At 42.9% G+C, this 23,613-nt stretch overlaps 1 protein-coding gene across 3 annotated transcripts in view; it reads right to left on the bottom strand.

Annotated features, from left to right (window-relative positions):
- Positions 1 to 15,550: 15,550 nt before the first annotated feature.
- Positions 15,551 to 23,613, bottom strand: part of enah (ENAH actin regulator) — a 561,715-nt gene continuing 553,652 nt past the window's right edge. For all 3 annotated transcript variants that reach the window (XM_080193082.1, XM_080193083.1, XM_080193084.1), the window contains one exon: positions 15,551 to 22,862. In XM_080193082.1, coding sequence (XP_080049208.1) covers positions 22,825 to 22,862 — 38 coding nt within the window. In that variant the 3' untranslated portion in view covers positions 15,551 to 22,824. The remainder of the gene's footprint in view (positions 22,863 to 23,613) is intronic.

The following is a 23,613-nucleotide window of genomic DNA, read 5'->3' on the forward strand; positions in this document are numbered from 1 at the left end:
TGAGCGGGAAGAGTCTCTCCACCTCTAGCCTATCCATCCCATTCATCATCATATATGTCTCAATGAGATTCCCCCTCATTCTTCTAAACTCTAACGAGTACAAGCCTAGTTTATTCAGCCTCTCCTCATAGCTCAACCCCCTCAACTCCGGCATCAGCCTAGTAAACCTCCTCTGCACTCCCTCCAAGGCCAAAATATCCTTGCATAAGTACGGCGCCCAAAACTGCACACAGTACTCCAGCTGCGGCCTCACCAATGCCCTATATAGCCGCAGCAAGACCTCCCTACTTTTATATTCAACCCCCTCACTATGAAGGCCAGCATCCCATTCACCTTCCTGACCACCTGCTGCACCTGCAAGCTGGGTTTTTGCGACTCATGCACAAGGACCCCCCGAGGTCCCTCTGCACCGTCGCCTGCTGCAGTTTTTCGCCACGTAATATATATATATATATATCAATGATGATATTGGAATGAGCACTAGAGAGAGGCCTTCAAAAAAGTCAAAATCGGCCTGCAGTTTTTAGACTTGATGCATTTTGATCTGAAAAAGAAGTAGTGTTAATGTGTGATCCAGCACCGTATAGCATGGAGATAGTGTTGTCACACAGGATAGGAGACGGAGAGCAGCCTTCACCTCCAAGACTTTGGCAGACGCAGAGAGGGTACTGCCAAATTGAAATGGTGCATTTGGTGGTGGTGTTTGGAGTGAAAGAATTTCATCAGTACGTATCTAGGTGACACTTCACAATAGTTACAGACCACACACAGTATTGGACTTGTTCAAGGAGGATAAAATCTTTCTTCCCATTTCCTCAGCCAGAGAATAGCATTGGATGTTGATGTTACCAACCTGTGAGTACTCATTCCAGCATAGTCTGAGTACTCACATTTCAAACACAGACATCATCATAAAATCATACTGTGCAGAAGAAGACCTTTGGTCCACCAAGTCTGTACCAACAAGTAAATACCATCTAACCTACCTACCTAATCCCATTACCAGCACTTGGTCCATAGCCTTGCATGTTATGGTGATGTGCCTAGTGCTCATCTAAATACTTTTTAAAGGATGTGAGGCAATTTGTCTCCACCTTTTCAGGCAGCGCATTCCAGACCACCATCACCCTCTGAGTAAAGAAGTTTTCCTCAGAGAGACGAAGGTTAAGAGGTGACTTCATAGAGGCATATAAGATGATCAGAGGATTAGATAGGGTGGATAGTGAGAGCCTTTTGCCTTGGATGGAAATGGATAGCACGAGAGGACATAGCTTTAAATTAAGGGGTGATAGATATAGGACAGATGTCAGAGGTAGGTTCTTTACTCCGAGAGTAGTAAGGGTGTGGACTGCTCTGCCTGCAACAGTAATGGACTCGCCAACATTAAGGGCATTAAATGGTCATTGGATAAACATATGGATGATATTGGAATAGTGTAGGTTAGATGGGCTTTAGGTTGGTTTCACAGGTCAGCGCAACATCAAGGGCTGAATGGCCTGTACTGTGTTGTAATATTCTATGTAAAACCTGCTGTCCCTCACTTTGACAAAGAACAGTATTCATCAATGCAAAGAGGTTCTAAGGAACAAAGGGATCTTGGCCTTTTTCATCACTCCATTAACATGCCCTTCCACCTTCAGAGATCCATGGACAAATATGCTAAAGTCCTGTTGTTCCTCAGAACTTCTTAGTGTCATGCGTTATCCAACCTCTCCTCCTCCAGCCCAGGTGACATCCTGGTAAATCGTCTTTGAACCCTCTCTGAATCATCCGCGTTCTTCTGGTAGTGTGGCAACCAAAATTGCACTCAATATTCCACATGTGGCCTAACTGAAGTTTTATACAGCTGTAACATCATGGGCCAACTCGATGGTCAGGCCGATGAAGGCAAGCATCTGTATGCCTTCTTGACCATCGTATTTTCCTGTATTGCCACTTTCAGCTATCTGTGGATCTGTATGCCTAGATCCCTCAAAGCTCATATTGGTTCTGCCATTTACAGTATAATTTGCACCTGAATTTGACCTTCCAAAATAAGACCATAAGACATAGCAGCAGAATTAGGCCACTTGGCCCATCGACTCTGCTCCACCATTCAATCATGGCTGATTTTTTTCTCATCCCCATTCTCCTGTCTTTTCCCCATAACCTCTGATCCCCTTATCAATCAAGAATCTATCTACCTCTGTCTTAAAGACACTAAACGACCTGGCCTCGACAGCTTTCTGTGACAAAGAGATCTCTGGCTGGAGATATTTCTCCTCATCTCTGTTTTAAAGGATCATCCCTTTAGCCTCTGGTTCTAGTTTTTCCTACTGGTAGAAACAACCTCTCCAGATCCACTCTTCAAGTTTCAATAAGATTCCCTCTCATCCTTCTAAACTCCAACGAGTACAGACCCAGAGTCTTCAACCATTCCTCATACAACAAGCAGTCACCTCGCATTTCTCCAGATTAAACTCCATGTGAGATTTTTCTGCCCAAGTCTGCAATCTATCTATATCCTGCTGTAACCTGTGACAATCTTCATCACTATCTGCAACTCTGCTAATTTTGTGTCATCCGTAAACTTGTTAATTAGACCACCTACATTTTCCTCCAGTTCATTTATATATCTTATAAACAACAAATATCCCAGCACTGATTCCTGCAGAATATCATTAGTTACTGATGTCCAGTCTGAAAAGCACCCTTCCACTGCAGTTCTCTGTCTTCTATGACCAAGCTAGTTCTGTATGCATCTAGCCAGCACATCCTGTATCCCATGAAACTTTACATTTTGTACAAGCCTCCCATGAGGGACCTCGTCAAATGCCTTACTAAAGCCCATGTAGACAACATCAACTGACTTTTCCTCAGCAATCATTCTTGTCACTTTAAAAATCTCAATCAAGTTGATGGGATAAGAACTTCCCTGTACAAAACATTGCAGCCTATCACTAACAAATCCATTTGCTTCCAAATATGAGTAAATCCTGTCTCTCGGTATCTTCTCCAACAGCTTCCACACCAGGCTAACTGGCCTGTAATTACCTGGATATCTCTGTTTCCCTTATTAAACAAAGGAACAACACTGATTATTCTCCTGTCCTCTGGAACCTTGCACGTGGTCAAAAAGTATGTGAAGATATCTGTTAAGTCCCATCTATTTCTTTCCTTGCCTCCCACAGGATCTGAGGATAGACCCTACTGGCACTGAGGATTTGTCTACTTAATGCATTTTAAGATACCCAATGTTTCCTCCTTCATTGTACTTAACAGCCCAAAAGTATTCAAATACCCTTCCCTAGCTTCAACATCTCTTGTGTCCCTCTAGTGAATACCAATGCAAAGTACTCATTAAGGATCTCACCCACTTCCTCTGGCTCCACACATAACTTCCCTCCTTTATCCTTGAGTGGGCCTACTCTTTCCCTAGCTAAAATGCTTTAGGATTCTCCTTAACCTGCTGGCCAAGGACATTTCATGGCCCCTTTAACTCTCTTGACTCCTGTTTGAGCTCCTTCCTACTTCCTCCAAAGGTTTTCTTCAAAGGTTACATCAGTTTTTAGTTGCCTAGGCTTTTTATTTGAGTATGCAGACAATTTCTCCTGTTATCCAAGGTTCCCAAATCCTGCCATTCCTGTCCTTCATTTTCACGGGAACATACCTGTCCTGCACTCTGATCAACTGGTCTTTTGAAGACTCCCACATGTCATATGTGGATTTACCCTCAAACCACTGCTCCAATCCACATTCTCCGGTTTTTACCTAATTCAGTTATAGTTGGCCTACTCCCTTCATCTCTCCTTACTGCAGTAACTGACTCAGCTAATAATGCAATGCCTCCTCCTCTTTTATTCCCTTCTGTCTCACCTGAAGATTCTATATCCCAGAATGTTAATCCTGTCCCTCTCTCAACCACGTCTCTGTAATGCCTACTATATCACAATTCCATGTGTCAATCATCACTCTGAGCTCATCCATTTTACCTGCAATACTTATGAGAAGAGATTCAGTTGGTTGGGATTGTATTCACTGGAGTTCAGAAGAATTGGAGGGGGGTGGTGGGAGGCAGGATCTCATTGAAACCTATAAAATTCTAACAGGTCTAGATAGGGTTGACGCAAGAAGGATGTTTCTGATGTTGGAGATATCTAGAGCCAGTGGTCACAGTCTGAGGATACAGAGTAGATAGTTTAAGAGAGATGAGCAGAAATTTCTTTATCCAGAGAGTGGTCAGCCTGTGGAATTCACTACCACAGAAAATAGATGAGGCCAAAACATTGCATGTTTTCAAGCAGTTAGATATAGTACTTGAGGTGAAGGGAATCAAAGGATATGGGGGAAAGCAGAATCTGGCTTTGGGTTCAACGATTAGTCATGATCATAATGAATGGTGGGGCAAGCTTGAATTACAGAATGGTCTCATCTCCTATTTTCTATGTTTCTATGTTCACATGGTTTGTGAAGTGGAAATTGTTATTAAATCCATTTTTTTCTTTTGCAAATTGGCAATCTGTGGAGATTGTAACATTTAAAGTTAAATATTTACCAGGCTTGTTACAGCCAGTATAAGAATAAAGAGGTAAAGTTGGATCTGTACTGTTGGTTGGGCCACAGCTGGAGTACTGTATGCAGTTCTGGTCACTTCACTGTAGAAAGAATGTGATTAGCCTGGTGTGGAAGCTGTTGGAGAAAATACCGAGAGACAGGATTTATTCACATTTGGAAGCAAATGGATTTGTTAGTGATGGGGGTACAGAGGAGATTTACCTGAATGTTGCCTGGGATGGCGCATTTGAGCTATTTGGAGAGATTGGATAGGCATGGATTGTATTCTTTGGAGCAAAAAAGACTGAGGGGGAACATGATTGAGGCGTCTAGAGGTATGGACAATGTGAATAGGAAGCAGCTGTTTTGAGAGGTCAATCACAAGAGGGCATAGTTTTAGGTTGAGGGGCAGAAGATTCAGAGGGGATTGAGAAAAAATGTTTTCACTTAGAGGATGGGAATCTGGAACACACTGCCTGGGAAGGTAGTCGAGGCCAGAAACCTTACAATCTTTAAAAAGTATTTGGATGAGCGCTTGAAACATCATAACATTAAAGGATATAGGACAGGTGCTAGAAAATGGGAACTTTAGTGGTAGGTTGGTACAGACTCGATGGGTCGAGGGAATTTTCTGCTCCATTGATTCCTGTCTAGTAACAAGGGCTGGATCCTCTTGGGAGTCTTGTGATAGGTCACCAGATCAGTTCAAAGGGATCCAGTAGATGTGGTGCATTTGAATTTTCAGAAGGCATTTGATAATGAACCACATGAGAGGTTACTGTAAAAGATCATGCTGTTGGGGTGATCTTTAGCATTAATCGAGGATTGGGATAGCTAAAAGAAAACAAGTTGGGATGTGAGTCATTTTCAGGTTGTTAGACTAACTAGTGGAGTGCTGCAGGGATCAGTGTTGGGACCCCAACTATTTACAATCTGTATTAATGACTTAGATGAAAGGATTTACTATATTGTAGCCAATTTTACTGATGATACAAAGATAGGTAGGAAAGCAAGTTATGAGGACATCAAAGGGATGATCTTACCATCGCACTACACTGCCATTTTTCCTATCTTGTCATCGCTCTGCTGAGTGTAGGTGACAGGCTTGACATTTAAGATGGTGATGAGGCATGGCTGCCATTGGACTTGAACATGCAGGAATATAGTAGCATGTAGGGGCTAAAATGATGAATGAGGAGGGACAAGGAGGTGTCCTTACAGGTGTTGACAAAACTGTAAGCGGCTGGATGAGAGATGAAGCTGGAGCTACAAGGGATGTATGAGAGGAGTCCAGAAAGACTACATTAGGTCCACTTATCCTGGCTGAGCAAAGAAGATCATTCATTTTCTTGCAGCATTGTTGCCCTGTCCTCTTTTGCAGCGAGCTGATAAAGGACTGTCTTTGCGTCGGGGGTGGGAAGTGGTGCTGACCTAACTGGATGGATGCCTTCTGGAGCAGGGGCAGAGTGCATCCCACTTCTACTGCATTCCAATCAGCATTCTGGTTGTGGCTCCCTCTGAGAAATAAGATGAGGATTTCCTGGCTACAACAGATGTGGAACAAATGTTGGGTGCCGTTTATATAGAGCTCCCCACTGATTGAAGCAATTAAGGTCGGGGAGGGCAGAGGGCAGGGTCACAAACAGCCATGGGGCCCCACAGTAGCAGGGCTGTGTCAGGTGTCTGTTGCTGCCAGACTATAGACCTGCATATACGCAACTGCATCCTCTGCTGCTATCAGCTGTCAGTGATTTAGGCCATGTCCAGTCCCCCTACTGGTAAGATACAGATCTCACAATTTTTACATAAGAACATAAGAAATAGGAGCAGGAGTAGGCCATCTAGCCCTTCGAGCCTGCCCCGCCATTCAATAAGATCATGGCTGATTTGTTGTGGCTCAGTTCCACATTCCCGCCCTCTCCCCATAACCCTTAATCCCCTCTCTTATCAAAAACCGATCAACCCGTGTCTTAAAAATATTTAGCGAGGTAGCCTCCACCACTTCAACGGGCAGAGAATTCCAGAGATTCACCACCCTTTGAGTGAAGAAGTTCCTCCTCAACTCCGTTCTAAACCGCCCCCCCTTTATCTTGAGGCTGTGCCCCCTAGTCCTACTATCCTTTCTGAGTGGGAAGAGTCTCTCCACCTCAATCCTATCCATCCCATTCATCATCTTATACGTCTCAATGAGATCTCCCCTCATTCTTCTAAACTCTAACGAGTACAAGCCTAATTTATTCAGCCTCTCCTCATAGCTCAACCCCCTCAACTCCGGCATCAGCCTAGTAAACCTCCTCTGCACTCCCTCCAAGGCCAAAATATCCTTGCGTAAGTACGGCGCCCAAAACTGCACACAGTACTCCAGCTGCAGCCTCACCAATGCCCTATACAGCCGCAGCAAGACCTCCCTACTTTTATATTGAATCCCCCTCGCGATGAAGGCCAGCATCCCATTCGCCTTCCTGACCACCTGCTGCACCTGCAAGCTGGGTTTTTGCGACTCATGCACAAGGACCCCGAGGTCCCTCTGCACCGTCGCCTGCTGCAGTTTTTCGCCACATAAGTAATAGTCCTTCCTACCATTATTCCTACCAAAGTGGACCACCTCGCACTTGCCAACATTAAATTCCATTTGCCATTTCCTGGCCCATTCGCCCAGCCTATCTAGATCCTTCTGCAGACTCTCCACACCCTCCGCACAATTTGCCGTTCCACCAATCTTGGTGTCATCAGCAAATTTCGACACCCTACACTCGGTTCCCTCCTCCAGATCATCTATATAAATGGTAAATAGCTGAGGCCCCAGCACCGACCCCTGGGGCACCCCACTAGTCACCAACCGCCAATCCGAATAGCACCCATTGACCCCCACTCTCTGCCTCCTATTTGACAACCAATCCTCTATCCACGCTAACACCCTACCCCCAACTCCATGTCCCCTGACCTTCTGCAATAACCTCTTGTGAGGTACCTTGTCAAATGCCTTCTGAAAATCAAGAAAGACCACATCCACCGGCTCTCCTCTATCCACCGCCCTAGACACATCCTCATAGAACTCCAGTAAATTTGTCAGACACGACTTCCCTTTAACGAAACCGTGCTGCGTCTGTTCTATCAAGCGGTTCCCCTCAAGATGCCTCGCTATTTCCTCCTTGATGACGGATTCTAACATTTTACCTACAACCGACGTTAAACTAACCGGCCTATAATTCCCTGCCTTTTGCCTGACACCCTTCTTAAACAACGGTGTAACATTAGCCGTTTTCCAATCTTCCGGCACTTCCCCGGAATCCAGCGACGTCTGGAAAATAACCACCAAGGCATCCACTATCACCTCCGCCATTTCTTTCAGAACCCTTGGATGCATTCCATCCGGTCCTGGCGACTTGTCCACAATCAGCCCCCTCCAGTTTGTTGAGCACCGCCTCTCTAGTAACAGTAATGTCATTAAGACCCTCCAGTCCTACCACCTTTCCATCTCTAACACCCGGCAAATTATTCACATCCTCCTCTGTGAAGACAGAAACAAAAAAGTTATTTAAGACCTCAGCCATATCCCCATCCCCTACCACTTAGTCCCCCTTCTCATCCTCTAAGGTGAAGCCTTCCATTGTTTGCTGGAGCAGATGAGTGAAGGAGCAGAGAGACAGCTAAGATTTTACCTGTTAAAAACCAGTTTAAAATAAGTTTAAAGCACTTTGTTCTTTGTAGAACTGTTTAAAGCATTTATTTATTGTATTTACTGCTTTAAGAATTCTGAGGGAGTGGTTAGCAGGCAGTTGTGGTTCATCAGATTTAAGTATCAACTGACCACAAGGTGAAGCCTTCCATTGTTTGCTGGAGCAGATGAGTGAAGGAGCAGAGAGACAGCTAAGATTTTACCTGTTAAAAACCAGTTTAAAATAAGTTTAAAGCACTTTGTTCTTTGTAGAACTGTTTAAAGCATTTATTTATTGTATTTACTGCTTTAAGAATTCTGAGGGAGTGGTTAGCAGGCAGTTGTGGGACATCAGCTTTAAATCAGCACCAGGTTTAAAAGGAGGCCTGGTGTAGACAGCGGGCAGCGTCTGAGCGGGCAGCGGAGTGAGAGGGAAGCAGAGTGAGCTACTAGGGCTTAATATCAAAAAGGGCTGGAGGGAAAAAAGGCCAGGTGAGTTCGTTTGAAAAACAAAAAAAAACAAAAAAAACAAACAAAAAAAATTTTTTTCAAAACTACTATAGTAAATAATGGAAGGGCATGTGATGTGTGGTTTCTGTATGATGTGGGAACTGGTGGACCCTAGGGTTCATCCCAGTGACCATGTCTGCAGTAAGTGCAGGTTGCTGGAGGAGCTCCAGCTCAAGGTAAATGAGCTGGCCTCTGAGCTACAGACACTGAGGCTCATCAAGGGGAGAGAGGGTGCCATTGTCAATGGGGTGCAAGTGACATCCACCCCCCCTAGACTGGCTAACTCTAAGGGTCAGGGACAAGAGGGGGCTACTGGGAAGAGGAAAGGGGGTGAGGAGCGGAGGCCTCAGCCTCTTAATCTGCATAACAGGTTTGAGGTTCTTGCTTCCAAGTTGGACGAGAACGAGGCAGGTGAGGTTGGTGAGCAAACTGCACACGGTACAGTGCTGCAGCAGGACATAGGCAAAGAGAAAAGGAAAAGGAACGTAGTAGTTATTGGGGATAGTGGGGTGAAGGGTATTGACACTGTCCTTTGTCACAATGACAAAGTGCACAGAAGGGTGTGTTGTCTGCCTGGTGCTCGGGTACGGGATGTCGCAGCTGGGCTGCAGAGGAACCTGGAGTGGGAGGGTGAGAATCCGGTCGTTGTGGTACATGTGGGTGCCGGCGACGTAAGCAAAATGCAGACTGAGGATCTGGGGAGGGAGTATGAAAAGCTTGGAATGGAATTAAAAAGTAGAACCGACAAGGTGGTTATCTCTGGGCTACTGCCTGAACCGTGTGCAGATGGGCGTAGGGTTGACAGGATTAAGGAAGTGAATGGGTGGCTCAGGGATTGGTGTGGGAGGAATGGGTTTGAATTTATGGGGCATTGGCACCAGTATTGGGGTAGGTGGGACCTGTTCGGGAGGGATGGGGTTGGTCTGAACCGTGCTGGGACCAGAGTGTTGGCGAATCGAGTAAAGAGGACTGTAGACAGGGCTTTAAACTAATTAGGGGGGGGGAGGGTGTGAGGGTAGGTGACCTTACGAGGTCTAAAGTTAAGGAAAGTGTACATGTAAGGGAAGAGGCCGAGGATGTCCCAATAATAGAGGGAGTAGGGGGCGTGAGTATAGTTGGTGGCGTTGCGACAAATAGGGTCCAGGTGAAGGCTGGGATGAAAGCACTTTATCTGAATGCACGAAGCATTCGGAATAAAGTGGATGAGCTGATGGCGCAGATCGACACAAATGGATACGATCTGGTGGCCATTACAGAGACGTGGCTGCAGGGTGACAGGGACTGGGAGCTGAATGTACAGGGCTATCAAGTGTTTAGGAAGGATAGACAGGAGGGAGAAGGGGGGGGCGTAGCTTTGCTGATTAAGGATAGCATCACGGTGGTAGCAAGGGATGATATTGGAGCCAAGGAGCAGAGGGTGGAATCGTTGTGGGTGGAGATTAGGAACAGCAAAGGGAGGAAGACGCTGGTGGGTGTCGTCTATAGGCCCCCGAATAATGATCTGGAGATGGGGAGGGCTGTTAACGCGCAAATAAGTGCAGCGTGCAAGAATGGGACGGCCGTAGTTATGGGGGATTTCAATCTGCATATTGATTGGTCGACCCATGTTGGACGTGGGGGGCTCGAGGAAGAGTTCTTGGAATGCTGCCGGGATAGTTTCCTCGAACAGTGTGTGTTGGAGCCGACGAGGGAGCGAGCTATCTTGGATCTGGTGCTATGTAATGAGGCGGGTAGAATTAGGGACCTTGTGGTGAAGGATCCTCTTGGGGAGAGTGATCATTGTATGGTGGAGTTTCTGGTGCAGATGGAGGAGGAGAAAGTGGGTTCCCGGACACACGTCCTTTGTTTGAATAGAGGGAAATACGGTAGGATGAGAGATGAATTGGCGAATGTGGACTGGGAGAGCGCGTTGGAGGGAGGGTCTGTTAAGGAGCAGTGGAGGATCTTTAAGGAGATCTTTCTTGGTGCTCAATGGAAATTTATTCCGATGGTCAAAAAGGATAGTAGGAGGAGAGGTAATAAGCCGTGGATAACAAAGGAGGTGAAGGAAAGTGTTAAACTAAAAGCGGAGGAATTTAGAGTAGCTAAGAGTAGTGGGCGAGAAGAGGATTGGGAGAGGTTTAAATGTCAACAAAGATTGACAAGTTGATAAGGAAGGGTAGGAGAAACTATGAAGCTGGGCTAGCGCTTAATATAAAAAAGGATAGCAAGAGTTTTTATAAATATATAAAAAGGAAGAGGCTGGCTAGGGTGAATGTTGGTCCTTTAGAGGATGAGAAAGGGGACCTAGTGGTAGGGGATGGGGATATGGCTAAGGTATTGAATAATTTTTTTGTTTCTGTCTTCACGGAGGAGGACGTGAATAATTTGCCGGGTGTTAGCGATAGAAAGGTGGTAGGACTGGAGGGTCTTAATGACATTACTGTTACTAGAAAGGCGGTGCTCGACAGACTGGAGGGGCTGATTGTGGACAAGTCCCCAGGACCGGATGGAATGCATCCGAGGGTTCGGAAAGAAATGGCGGAGGTGATAGTGGATGCCTTGGTGGTTATTTTCCAAACGTCGCTGGATTCCGGGGAAGTGCCGGATGATTGGAAAATGGCTAATGTTACGCCGTTGTTTAAGAAGGGTGCCAGGCAAAAGGCGGGGAATTATAGGCCGGTTAGTTTAACATCTGTGGTAGGTAAAATGTTAGAATCTGTCATCAAGGAGGAAATTGCGAGGCATCTTGAAGGGAATTGCTTGATAGAGCAGACGCAGCACGGTTTCATTAAAGGGAAGTCGTGTCTGACAAATTTACTGGAGTTCTATGAGGATGTGTCTAGGGCAGTGGATAGAGGAGAGCCGGTGGATGTGGTCTTTCTAGATTTTCAGAAAGCGTTTGACAAAGTGCCTCACAAGAGGTTATTGCAGAAGGTCGAGGGACATGGAGTTGGGGGTAAGGTGTTAGCGTGGATAGAAGATTGGTTGTCAAATAGGAGGCAGAGAGTGGGGGTCAACGGGTGCTATTCGGATTGGCGGATGGTGACTAGTGGAGTGCCCCAGGGGTCGGTGCTGGGGCCTCAGCTTTTTACCATTTATATAGATGATCTGGAGGAGGGAACCGAGTGTAGAGTGTCGAAATTTGCTGATGACACCAAGATTGGGGGAACGGCAAATTGTGCGGAGGGTGTGGAGAGTCTGCAGAAGGATCTAGATAGGCTGGGCGAATGGGCCAGGAAATGGCAAATGGAATTTAATGTTGGCAAGTGTGAGGTGGTCCACTTTGGTAGGAAAAATGGTAGGAAGGACTATTACTTACGAGGCGAAAAACTGCAGCAGGCGACGGTGCAGAGGGACCTCGGGGTCCTTGTGCATGAGTCGCAAAAACCCAGCTTGCAGGTGCAGCAGGTGGTCAGGAAGGCGAATGGGATGCTGGCCTTCATAGCGAAGTGGATTGAATATAAAAGTAGGGAGGTCTTGCTGCAGCTGTATAGGGCATTGGTGAGGCCGCAACTGGAGTACTGTGTGCATTTTTGGGCGCCGCACCTGCGCAAAGATATTTTGGCCTTGGAGGGAGTGCAGAGGAGGTTTACTAGGCTGATACCGGAGTTGAGGGGGTTGAGCTATGAGGAGAGGCTGAATAAACTGGGCTTGTACTCGTTAGAGTTTAGAAGAATGAGAGGAAATCTCATTGAGACGTATAAGATGATGAATGGGATGGATAGGATAGAGGTGGAAAGACTCTTCCCGCTCAAAAAAGACAATAGGACTAGGGGGCACAGCCTCAAGATAAAAGGGGGGCGGTTTAGAACAGAGTTGAGGAGGAACTTCTTCACTCAAAGGGTGGTGAATCTCTGGAATTCTCTGCCCGTTGAAGTGGTGGAGGCTGCCTCGCTAAATATTTTTAAGACACGGGTTGATGGGTTTTTGATAGGAGAGGGGATTAAGGGTTATGGGGAGAGGGCGGGAAAGTGGAACTGAGCAGCGACAGGTCAGCCATGATCTTATTGAATGGCGGGGCAGGCTCGAAGGGCTGGATGGCCTACTCCTGCTCCTGTTTCTTATGTTCTTATGTTCTAAGGGACCAACGTTCACCCTAGCCAGCCTCTTCCTTTTTATATATGCACAAAGTGCAAAGATTTGGACTCACCAAAAAAAATCTGAAACTCCCATTTTCCAGCTTGCTCTGGACTTAGAATTTTTTTCATAAGATTGCCGCACCCGCCACCCCCCCTTCCCGAGAGTCCATAAAGCACTATAGATTGAATAAGAGAGGGCAACAGTTTAGCAGATTGAACATAATGATGGGAAAATGAGGTTCAATTTGACAGAATATTAAAGCAGTTATTTACATTGAGACTACAGAATGCTGCACTACAATGGGATCTGGTTGTTCATGCACAAACATTAGTATGCAGGTAATAGCAAATAATTAAGTTTAAGTTTACATGCAGACTCCACACAGACAGTGACCCAAGCTGGGAATTGAACTCAGTTTCCTGATTTGATTTATTATTATCACATGTATTAGCATACAGTGAAAAGTATCATTTCTTGCGCACTTTACAAAGCATACTAGAGAAGGAAATGAGAGTGAAGAATGTAGTGTTACAGTCATAGCTAGGGTGTAGAGAAAGATCAACTTAGTACGAGGTAGGTCCATTCAAAAGTCTGACAACAGCAGCGAAGAAGCTGTTTTTGAGTCGGCTGGTACATGATCTCAGACTTTTGTATCTTTTTCCTATAGGAAGAAGGTGGAACAGAGAATGTCCGCCGTGCGTGGAGTCCTTAATTATGGTGGCTGCTTTGCCAAGGCAGTGGGAAGTATCAATTGATAGGAGACTGGTTTGCATGATGGATTGGGCTACATTCATGATCTTTTGTTGTTCCTTGCGGAGTTAGGCAGAGCAGGAGCCACACCAATAATCAGAAAGAATGCTTTCTATGGTGCATCTGTAAAAGTTGGAAAGACATGCCGAATTTCCTTAGTCTTCTGAGAAAGTAGAGGCGTGGGTGAGCTTTCTTAACTATAGTGTCGGCATGGGGGGGTCCAGGACAAATAGTTGATGATTTGGACACCTAAAAATTTGAAGCTCTCGACCCTTTGAACTTCATCCCTGTTGATATAGACAGGTGCATGTTCTCCTTTACGTTTCCTGAATTCAATGATAATCTCCTTTGTTTCGTTGACGTTATGGGAGAGATTATTATTCCTGCATCAGTTCACCAGATTCTCTATCTCATTCCTGTACTCCGTCTCATCATTGTTTGAGATCCGACCCACTACAGTAGTGTCGTCAACAAACTTGAAAATTGAATTGGAAGGGAATTTGGCCAGACAGTCCTCGGTGTATATGGAATATTGTAGAGGACTGAGAATACAGCTTTGTGGGCCACCGATGTTGAGGATGATCGTGGAGATGTGTTGTTGCCTACTGTTACTGATTGTGGTCTGTGAGTTAGGAAGTTCAGGATCCTATATAGGAGCTATGTGAGGCAGCAGTGCTACCCATCGTGCTGCCAATAATTCGGAAGACAAATAGCATGTTGGCCTTTATTGCAAGGAGGCTGGAGTATGAAAGCAGGGAAATCTTTCTACAACTGTATAGGGGTTTGCTGAGGCTGTACCTTGATTTTTATGCACTTTGTGTCTCCTTGCTTAATGAGGTATATTCTGGCATTGAAAGCAGTTCAGAGAATGCAAACTAGGCTAATTCTTGAAATGAAGTTGTCTTGTGAGGAAATGTTGAGCATGTTAGGCCTGTACGTTTTGGAGTTTACAAAAATGAGAAGTGATTTTCACCAATGAGATAGAAATGAGGAGGAATTTCTTGGGTGTCATTACTCTTTGAAATTCTCTATAGAGTCATAGAGGTTTACAGCATGGAAACAGGCCCTTCGGCCCAACTTGTTCATGTCACCCATTTTTTAAAAACCTCTAAGCTAATCCCAATTGCCCGCATTTGGCCCACATCCCTCTATACCCATCTTATCCATGTAACTATCTAAATGCTTTAGAGAATGCTTTTTAAAAATCTCTTATATAGAGAGAAATGAAAACTGGACTGTTAAATATATTCAAATCTGAGTTAAGACAAATTGACAAGGTAGTCAAGAGTTCATGGCAGACTGGTAGGAGAGTGGATTCAAGACCATAATCAGATCAGACATGATCTTGTTGACTGGCAGAACATAGTCAGGTCAAATGGTCTATCTGCTCTGATGTGCCTTTCAGGTGGATGCAAAAAAATAGCATGGCACTATTTGATAAATAGCAGGGGGATTTTCATGGTGTCAATATTTAGCTTTGAACCGCACTACCAAAACAAATTAACTTACCTTGTGTGCTGTTTTTGGGATTTTGGTGCTATATTTGTTAGCAAAATAAAGGCACTTCTGAAGACATTCATGGATTGTGACATGCTCTATGTATCCTGTCGGGGTGAAAAATACTTCACTTGTTTTCATGCTTTGCAGATTCCCATTGGGAAGTAGCAGAAACTTCACAGTAATGTTGCTACAGGCAGTCCAAAGATGTGCGGGTTAGGTTGATTGGCCGTGCTAAGAAATTGCCCCTTAGTATCCAGGGATATGTAGGTTAGAGGGATTAGTGGGTATAATATGTAGGGATATGGGGATAGGGTCTGGGTGGGATTGTGTTCGGTGCAGACTCGATGGGCTGAAGGGCCTCTTTCTGCACTGTAGGGTTCTATGGTAGCATGGTTGGTGTGCAGGCTTGGAGGGCCGAAGGGCCTGTTCCGGTACTATAATTTTCTTCGTTCTTTGTATGATTGGATCTGTATAATGAACTCTATTGATGTATTATTTAATGACAATATTTACACACAAATCAACAGAAATACTTGGTCAACAGATCTAATGTTGATTTTTATTCCATTCGCTCAAAAAATTAGCATGTAAGAAATTTAAAAATGTAATATGATTGAAAGAGTTGCAACAAATTGTAAATCTAAAGGATTGATTTAGAGGCTTGACAACTTGACAAATCTGTTGATAAATTTTGTTCATTCCACCAGAAAAAGAAAATAAATTCTTAAGCTTTTCTGACAAGACAGTTACCAATAAAAGTCTGTGCAAATAAATTTGGCAACCAAAAAAAAAGGAGTCCCAAACAAACCCCATTTATGATAGAGATGAGGAATAAGAGCAGTCAACATCTGGAGACATGCTGGAGACAGAAACCTTGTTTACGCTGTATAATAGGAAGTAGTTGAATCAAAATAAATTGCTTTCCACATTTTTGCTACCTGTAGATGAAATGTATGTACTAGGATCCTGACATAGACCTGCTTTGCAGATGTATCTGAGGAGCATTCCCAATGGGCTCTTCTTTAACATGAACTTAACTTTATCGTGGAGACAGGCTTGTACCTCACCTTTCACTGTGATGTCTGGTATCATCAGTGCTGCCTTTGAAGTCAGAATGAGACACCTTGTGTCTGCCTTAGTTACACAGTCAATTGATGATTCTATAGTATTTATCACAGAGAGCAGGGGGATTGGTCGAAGGCTATTATTTTTATGGTAAACTGTGTCTAAAAAAAAATTGGAATTCACCTGCACAACATCTAAAGGCAAAATGCAACTTAAAAAACACAATACTTGCTAGTACAAACTGCTGAACATGTTATCATGATATAAAGACTCAAGCCTGGTTCCAGCACCAGTACTTTACTCTTAATACAGATATTAATTTAATTTGGTTACAAGAGATAAGCAGAAAATGTCCTTTCCACAGCAGACACCAGTTTTCTCAAACAATTCAAATTGTGAGACTGAGATTATGAACTTTTAAAATATCTAATTTGTTATTTACTGTTGGGTATGCCAATTGTCATTCATCATATGGTACAAAGCTTAGGCCAGGTAGACATTTGAAGCTTGTTTGAAATGCACTTCATTGAGAAATAATTCTCTACTTCTTACCCTATTGTACAGGACCTGTGCTGAAAAATGCACACTTATTGTAATCTTTTAATATGGCCTTTTGAAACACACACATACATGCACGCACACACACATTTGGTCAACTGTTGAACGTAGATGTTTTATTTCCGTCAGTTCTATGGAAATAAATGCGCATACTGCTGAAAATTTGTGGTAACATTTTCACGGCATTTTGCATATTTCTTTTTAAAACCCTCATGAAACCAGCACAATTAAAATACTAATAATCTTGGGCTTGTCGAAGTTAAGTAGTTGGCAACTTTCCTGAAGGCTCGTGTAAGATGCATCTTTTCAAGAGAGGCAGATATTAAATCCACAACTTACTCCAATCCAATTTATATAATTCAAACACAAAGTGTCCTCAGGAAACGCTGAACTCAATGAAAGTTTCCTCAGAAAATTCTGTAGACAGCATTAAACTATGTGCATGTATCCTCAAGAAACTCATGAACTCATACATTGCTCAAGGACTAAGTTAATTTCCAACAGCAAAATAAGGCTCATTTTGAACAAGTCTTACAGAAGCTACAAAACTACCAAGTATTTAGTTCGTATCCATTATCATTCATCAATATTTATACCTCTGTAGAGGTAAATTTTGATTTTCACACACACATTTTAAACTTTAGTAGTTATAGTTTGTTGTATATTTCACCACAGAACTGTTAGTTTGATTGTTGACAGATCTGAACTGCACTTTCTATAAGTCTCTCATTCAATAATGGCAAAGGGTAAAGTGAAATTCACTACTGACTGATAGTGCCACAAGAGGGTAATTAATATTCCCAATGAGGCAGATAACTTGTCTAACGTTGTGCATTGGTTGGACCATATTCCAACTCAACAGCCTCCAAGCCACATTTGCAAAAGATAACTTTTTTGTACGAACAGTGCAGCAGAGCCCCATACTGTGCACTGTGTGCAATTTCTGATTACAGAGGGGTTTCAATCCCAGTGAGTATTTTGCGAAAACTCTTGCCTCCATTCTTTTCATTATCAGAAACAACTGACATGATTAAAAACACAGGTAAAGGAGAAAGAATGCAAGTGCACCACCTGCTGAGGAGCAGCCGACCATTACATTGTTTGAGATCCCAGAGAATCTTACACCTTTGAAATTCAGGATAGGGCAAGAGAATTATTTCTGTTGTGAGACTGTGGAATGTACTGGCAAAGTGAAAACATAAAGATCACTGCTCAAGTGAAATATGAACACCAACATGTGTCTGACCAAATCGCCTATAATTTCCTTGTAACTGAGGTATAAAACTCTGCCACCACCTACCAGCCCATTGCACATAGGCTACATCTTTATATTCTATAATGTCATTTTAAAATTAAGTCTACTGATAAAAATCTTCAAATTTTGATAAGATGAGTCATATGCTGGTTGTAGAGATTTATCCTTATACCCCATGAGAAGATTAAAAAACTGTTGAAGTTTTGTCAACATTTTTGCTGAAGAAATAGAGGAGCAAATTCTAAAAATTAACAGCGTCAAAAATTTCCCAAGGTAAGGGATTAAAAAAATTCCCAGGCGTAAAGGTTGGGTGGGTGGGAGGGGGATTATTTCCAGCGTTCATTTTCATCCACCAATATATGAACAGGAGATTTAAGTAAATGAAATGTAAACTGTTAAAATTTGTACCTTCTTAAAGACTGAGGCATGTTAATTCAATACATTTACACTTAGTAAAATAAGAAGACCCAGATAACACTGAATACTTCAACATGCCATTCCAATATCAAAAGTCCCACATGATCAACACAAATCTGATCTTGCATAACATTTCTCCAAGTAATTGTGCATCTATCAGGATCTAGCTACAATCATGACAGATGCTCAGTTGACATCAGCTGATGATGCTGACACTCAGATATAAGAGGAGACAGATGTGGAAGACAACACATCTGCGTCACAAATTATTTCAGTCACCCAGCACTGTGATTAAAATATGTACCCAAATATTGAGTGGATCTATTTTTTAAAAGCTTTTCTACAGACAGCTTTGATGTTCAGGGTACAACCATCTTCCTCCTTATTGAATGTACAGTTGCATGCACAATTCCTTAACAAAACGTTCCCTAATCTCTGCCACCATGTCAGAAACCCAGGTTTTCCGGCTTGAAGTGGTTGAGACTTAACATGGCCATGTGCCTTAGTGCTTGCCAAATTTTGAATGGGAACTTCAAACTCAGCATTCTTTCGGCAAGTTGGGAAAACTAAATAACTTAGGAGTATGGAATGACAATGAGTGTTTGGAGATAGTTTTAATGGGTGGAATAAGTTTTGCACATCATTTGATGAAGCGGTTGGTTTAAACAATAGCTGATGTCATGTCTGTGCCTGTTCTCACAATGGCAGGACATATGATTATGGCCATGGTCATCTGCGTGGAATGTTACCGCTCCAAGTTGTGGGTAGGAAACATGGAGACATCAGGCACGGCTTTTGTAGCTGCAGCCTTGACGAAATTATTAAAGGAAGATGACTGAAGTTTAGAGAGTGAAAAGGGATTTCATAGAAACTTATAAAATTCTAACAGGATTAGACAGGGTAGAGTCTGAAAGAGTGTTCCCGTTGGCGAGGGAGTCCAGAACTAGGGGTCATAAGAACTTAAGAAATAGGAGCAGGAGTAGGTCATCTAGCCCTCGAGCCTGCTCCACCATTCAATAAGATCATGGCTGATCTGATAGTGGATTCAGTTCCACTTCTGCTCACCATAACCCTTAATTCCTTTATTGGTTAAAAATCTAACTATCTGTGCCTTAAACACATTTAACAAGGTAACCCCTACATACATACAACTACAAACATAGTTTGAGGATAAGGGGTAAACCTTTTAGGGCATAGGTGAGACACTTCTTCAACTAGTGAGTGGTGAATGTGTGGAATTCACTATCACAGAAAGTAGTTGAGGCCAAAATGTTGTGTGATTTCAAGAAGAAATTAGATATAGCTATCGGAGTTAAAGGGATTAGGGGATATTGGGGGGAAGGAGGGATCAGGACATTGAATCCAATGATCAGCCATTATTAAAATGAATGGTGGAGCAGGCTGGAAGGGCTGAATGGCATATCCCTGCTTCTAGTTTCTTTGCCCCCCCTCCTCCCCCTACCCATTTTACTGAATCTCTTTGTGATCTGTTTGAGTATTTGGAGATGAAACAAGAGAAAAGAAGTGATGAACATCTCAAAGAAAAAACTCTCACCTTTTCAAAAAATTAAATGATACTTAATCCAAAAAAACAGAGCTTGGTTTTGGTGTGGAAGTATGCTTTTACCAATCTGAAGATCACAGTTTAAAGAAAAGCCCTCCATGATCATAAGAACATAAGAAATAGGAGCAGGAGTAGGCCATCTAGCCCTTCGAGCTTGCCCCGCCATTCAATAAGATCATGGCTGATCTGTCTTGGCTCAGTTCCACTTTCCCGCCCTCTCCCCATAACCCTTAATCCCCTCTCTTATCAAAAACCCATCAACCCGCGTCTTAAAAATATTTAGCGAGGCAGCCTCCACCACTTCAACGGGCAGAGAATTCCAGAGATTCACCACCCTTTGAGTGAAGAAGTTCCTCCTCAACTCCGTTCTAAACCAATGATCACCTTGACAAATAGTAACAGATCAAGTCACTTTCCCCATGGCAATTGTTTCATTATCTTTTACCCAACAGTTTAATTTTGTAGAACTCTCACTGGATCTCAATGCAATATAATCTAGAAACAGAAATATGATCCCAATCCCATAATTCATCAGCTGTCTAGGGCTGGGAACTCCAATGTAATTAACTATATAAGAGTGATCAGCAGGGTCATGAAGTGGACCTTGAGGACTACAAGATGTGAACCAAACACTTGATAAAACAATTTCTATTGATATTTATGCAATCACTTTTTTGAATTGAAAATTGATAATTTTAACCAAAATATTGGCTCAAGATTATAGCTGACATTGGATTTTATTTTGGGATCTGCCAAAACACAGCAATCTCACTGCAGGATATAAAATAATGTTTAAGCACCCTGTTCGGGATTCCTACCGTGGATGAGCAAAATGAATTTTATTGAGATGTTTATGAGCGTATCTGAAGCAGTTTTGCTTGTGAAACATCATTTAACAAAAAGAATTCAGTTTGGAAACATAGCCATAAGTGAGGGGAGATTACTGGAGACAAATGATGCCAAAGTGCTGATGGCTGTCTACAGTGGAAAAATGAGCAGTTTCAAGAAGTTATTAAATGCGATGAACCTGAAATTCCAGATCACTGCTCCACTGCCAGATACCACTTTGCTTTGGAGTTGGTGCCATCCCAAAAAGCAGGGACTAATACAATTTAAATAGTTGATGTTTGTGGCCTGTGCCTTTAGAGGCTCCCATCTCAAAGAAGTGCCACAATTTCACAGCCACTCCAACTGGCAAAGCTGGAGATCCATATTAGACTAAAAATTGAAATTTTAAAAAGCCAAAGTAATTAAATAATCAATCCCTTCTGGGATCAATTTTTTTCCCTAATTGTTAGAGGTCTATGTGAGTCTGATTAAGAACTTGATGCTCGTTATCAATAGGCATGACTTCCACTGGGTGTATGTAGATGTGTAGAACAGAACTCTTCTGATAGCCCAGAAACAACTGCAAACATATCCACAAAGCTATTTTGCAGATGTGGAGGATGGGGGCTTTGGTGGAAGACTTGTGATTCATGCCACTGACTGGCTTTACTGAAGCCAGTTGATTCATAATGCACATCCCCACCACATCTGCTCACCCTACCCCTTGCTTGTAGAGAATCAGCTGAACTTTTAACTTCCCCCATCTCCAGGATTTTGGGCTTCAGAAAAACTAAATGATAAGTCAAAGGCACCTGAGCAACTTAAATGATGAAGGATTTGGGATCCCATGTGCTTGCTATCAAATCCACCTGCTTCACATAGTCTCTAAGCCGCTGGATGAAATACCCCATGGAAACAAGGTGCTCATCTTCGCAGCAACTGACAATGTGAGAATAACACTATTTGAACTTGCAGCTACAAAGGTGGCCAAGGTTCAGGACACCATCCAATGGGTAGAAATGAAGGGATCCTGTTAATGGCATTCTTGCACCTTTGCTTTGGGTCACATCCATTTGGTAAAAATATAAGTAAACAAACAAGAGATACTCAGAAAGTCTTTCCTTTCCACTAATCACAAGCACTTATTGAAAACTGAAAGAAAGAACTAAATGTGTGCAGCATTGTATCATGTTTTAACAGAATATACAGATGTGAGTTAGATGGATACAGAGCGTCTGACTTCTCAAGCCCCAACCTTTCCCTGCTTCCTACATATAAAAAAGTAACTGGATGGCAAAGTAATATGACTGACTATTGCTCAGGTAAAATGGGATAAGAAAAAACCGTTTACAACTGATTTAGATATAAAGAATTACATCTCAACATGCGCAAAATGAGGGAAAAAACAATTCTAGATGTTTGCACTGGTTAACTTACATTATTGATTGGACTGACAGACAAGTCTTTGATTTGGTTAAGCATTATCACAATAATAATAGCTAAGGAAGGCATCTCTGTATCCTTAAACCCTGTGAACTGCCATTGCTTTAAATTTTAGAAAAATAACATAATTCCACAACACCCTCACCATAGAGCACGTACCATCCAAGCTTTTATACTCAATGCATCTTCCTATATGTATAAACTGCACCATTGCATGAGACAGGGCCACACTCCTGGGAAACGCAGCACAAACTGCTCTATAGTTAGCTGTCTCCAAGATTTGTGCTCAAATTATAACCCACCTCCTAGAGGAAAAACCAAAAGAAACACAATTGTTGTGCAAATTTTTTCTTTCAATTTACGTGACTTTTCAGCACACTGATTCGATTTTGACGGATTTGTAAGAATCTTTGCATAATATTACAGTAAGAAGACTCTCTTCCTCTGGGAACAAAGTCAGAAAAAGCGGCAAGCAGTGAAGGGGCGGGTGGGTGGGGGGGGAAAGAAAAGCACAACGGTGTGATGAGGCTGCCTGCAATATCTCCAAATGCAGCACATGGGACAGCTCTCCTTCCTCCCTTCCGTCCTCCCGTTCTTTGCTGTGTCTTGTCATTTTCTCATTTCCCGCTCACTGTCATTAGTCATCACTTGTTAATAAAAGGGTCAATCCCATTCCGCACATTACGCAGTGTTGGATTTGCTCAGTTCCTGTCTGATTGCTGTAGAAGAAAAGAAGGGAATGCTTTAGCACAATCTAATCCGTTTTATTTCAAAACTGAAGTTATTAATACATTTTTATACTGTCTGATTTTCATCCCAATGAGTTTTCCTTTGAGTCATTTGGTAGTACAAAACATGAGTACTGTTGAAAAAATTCATTTTGTCAAAACTTTTCATCTTGCACTCATCAGGATAATCACAAAAATACCAAACAACAATTTTAAGTATGAAAAGAGAGTGCTTTTTGATCGGCAAGCGATTGTTAGTGGCATTGCCTTGGAGACTGCATCAGGGGCATCATGCTGGCACAGTGGTTAGCAGTACTGCCTCACAGTGCCAGGGACTCAGGTTCAATTCCTGGCTTGAGTCATTGTCTCTGTGGAGTTTGCACATTCTCCCTGTGTCTGCATGGGTTTCTTCCGGGTGCTCCGGTTTCCTCCCACAGTCTGAAAGATGTGCTAGTTAGGTGCATTGACTTGAAGAGTATGGTGACATGGGGAATTTCTCAGTAACTTCACTGCAGTGTTAATGTAATAATAATGTATGACTAATAAATAAACTTTAAAGTTCATGATGAGTGACAGTTTGGTGTCAAGCACTGCTTGAAAATTTAAAACCGACAGCTTGACTTTGATGATCAAGGCATTGTCCTGAGAAGTGACTCAGTGAATGGCTATCAATTATTTTGTTTAGCTGAAACAGGCGAAATGCATGTAGATGTTTCTTTTCTCTGCAAAGAACAGGTGTATT

This window comes from Carcharhinus amblyrhynchos, chromosome 7 (assembly GCF_965287045.1).
Source record: "Carcharhinus amblyrhynchos chromosome 7, sCarAmb.v2.hapA, whole genome shotgun sequence".
NCBI classification, from domain to species: domain Eukaryota; kingdom Metazoa; phylum Chordata; class Chondrichthyes; order Carcharhiniformes; family Carcharhinidae; genus Carcharhinus; species Carcharhinus amblyrhynchos.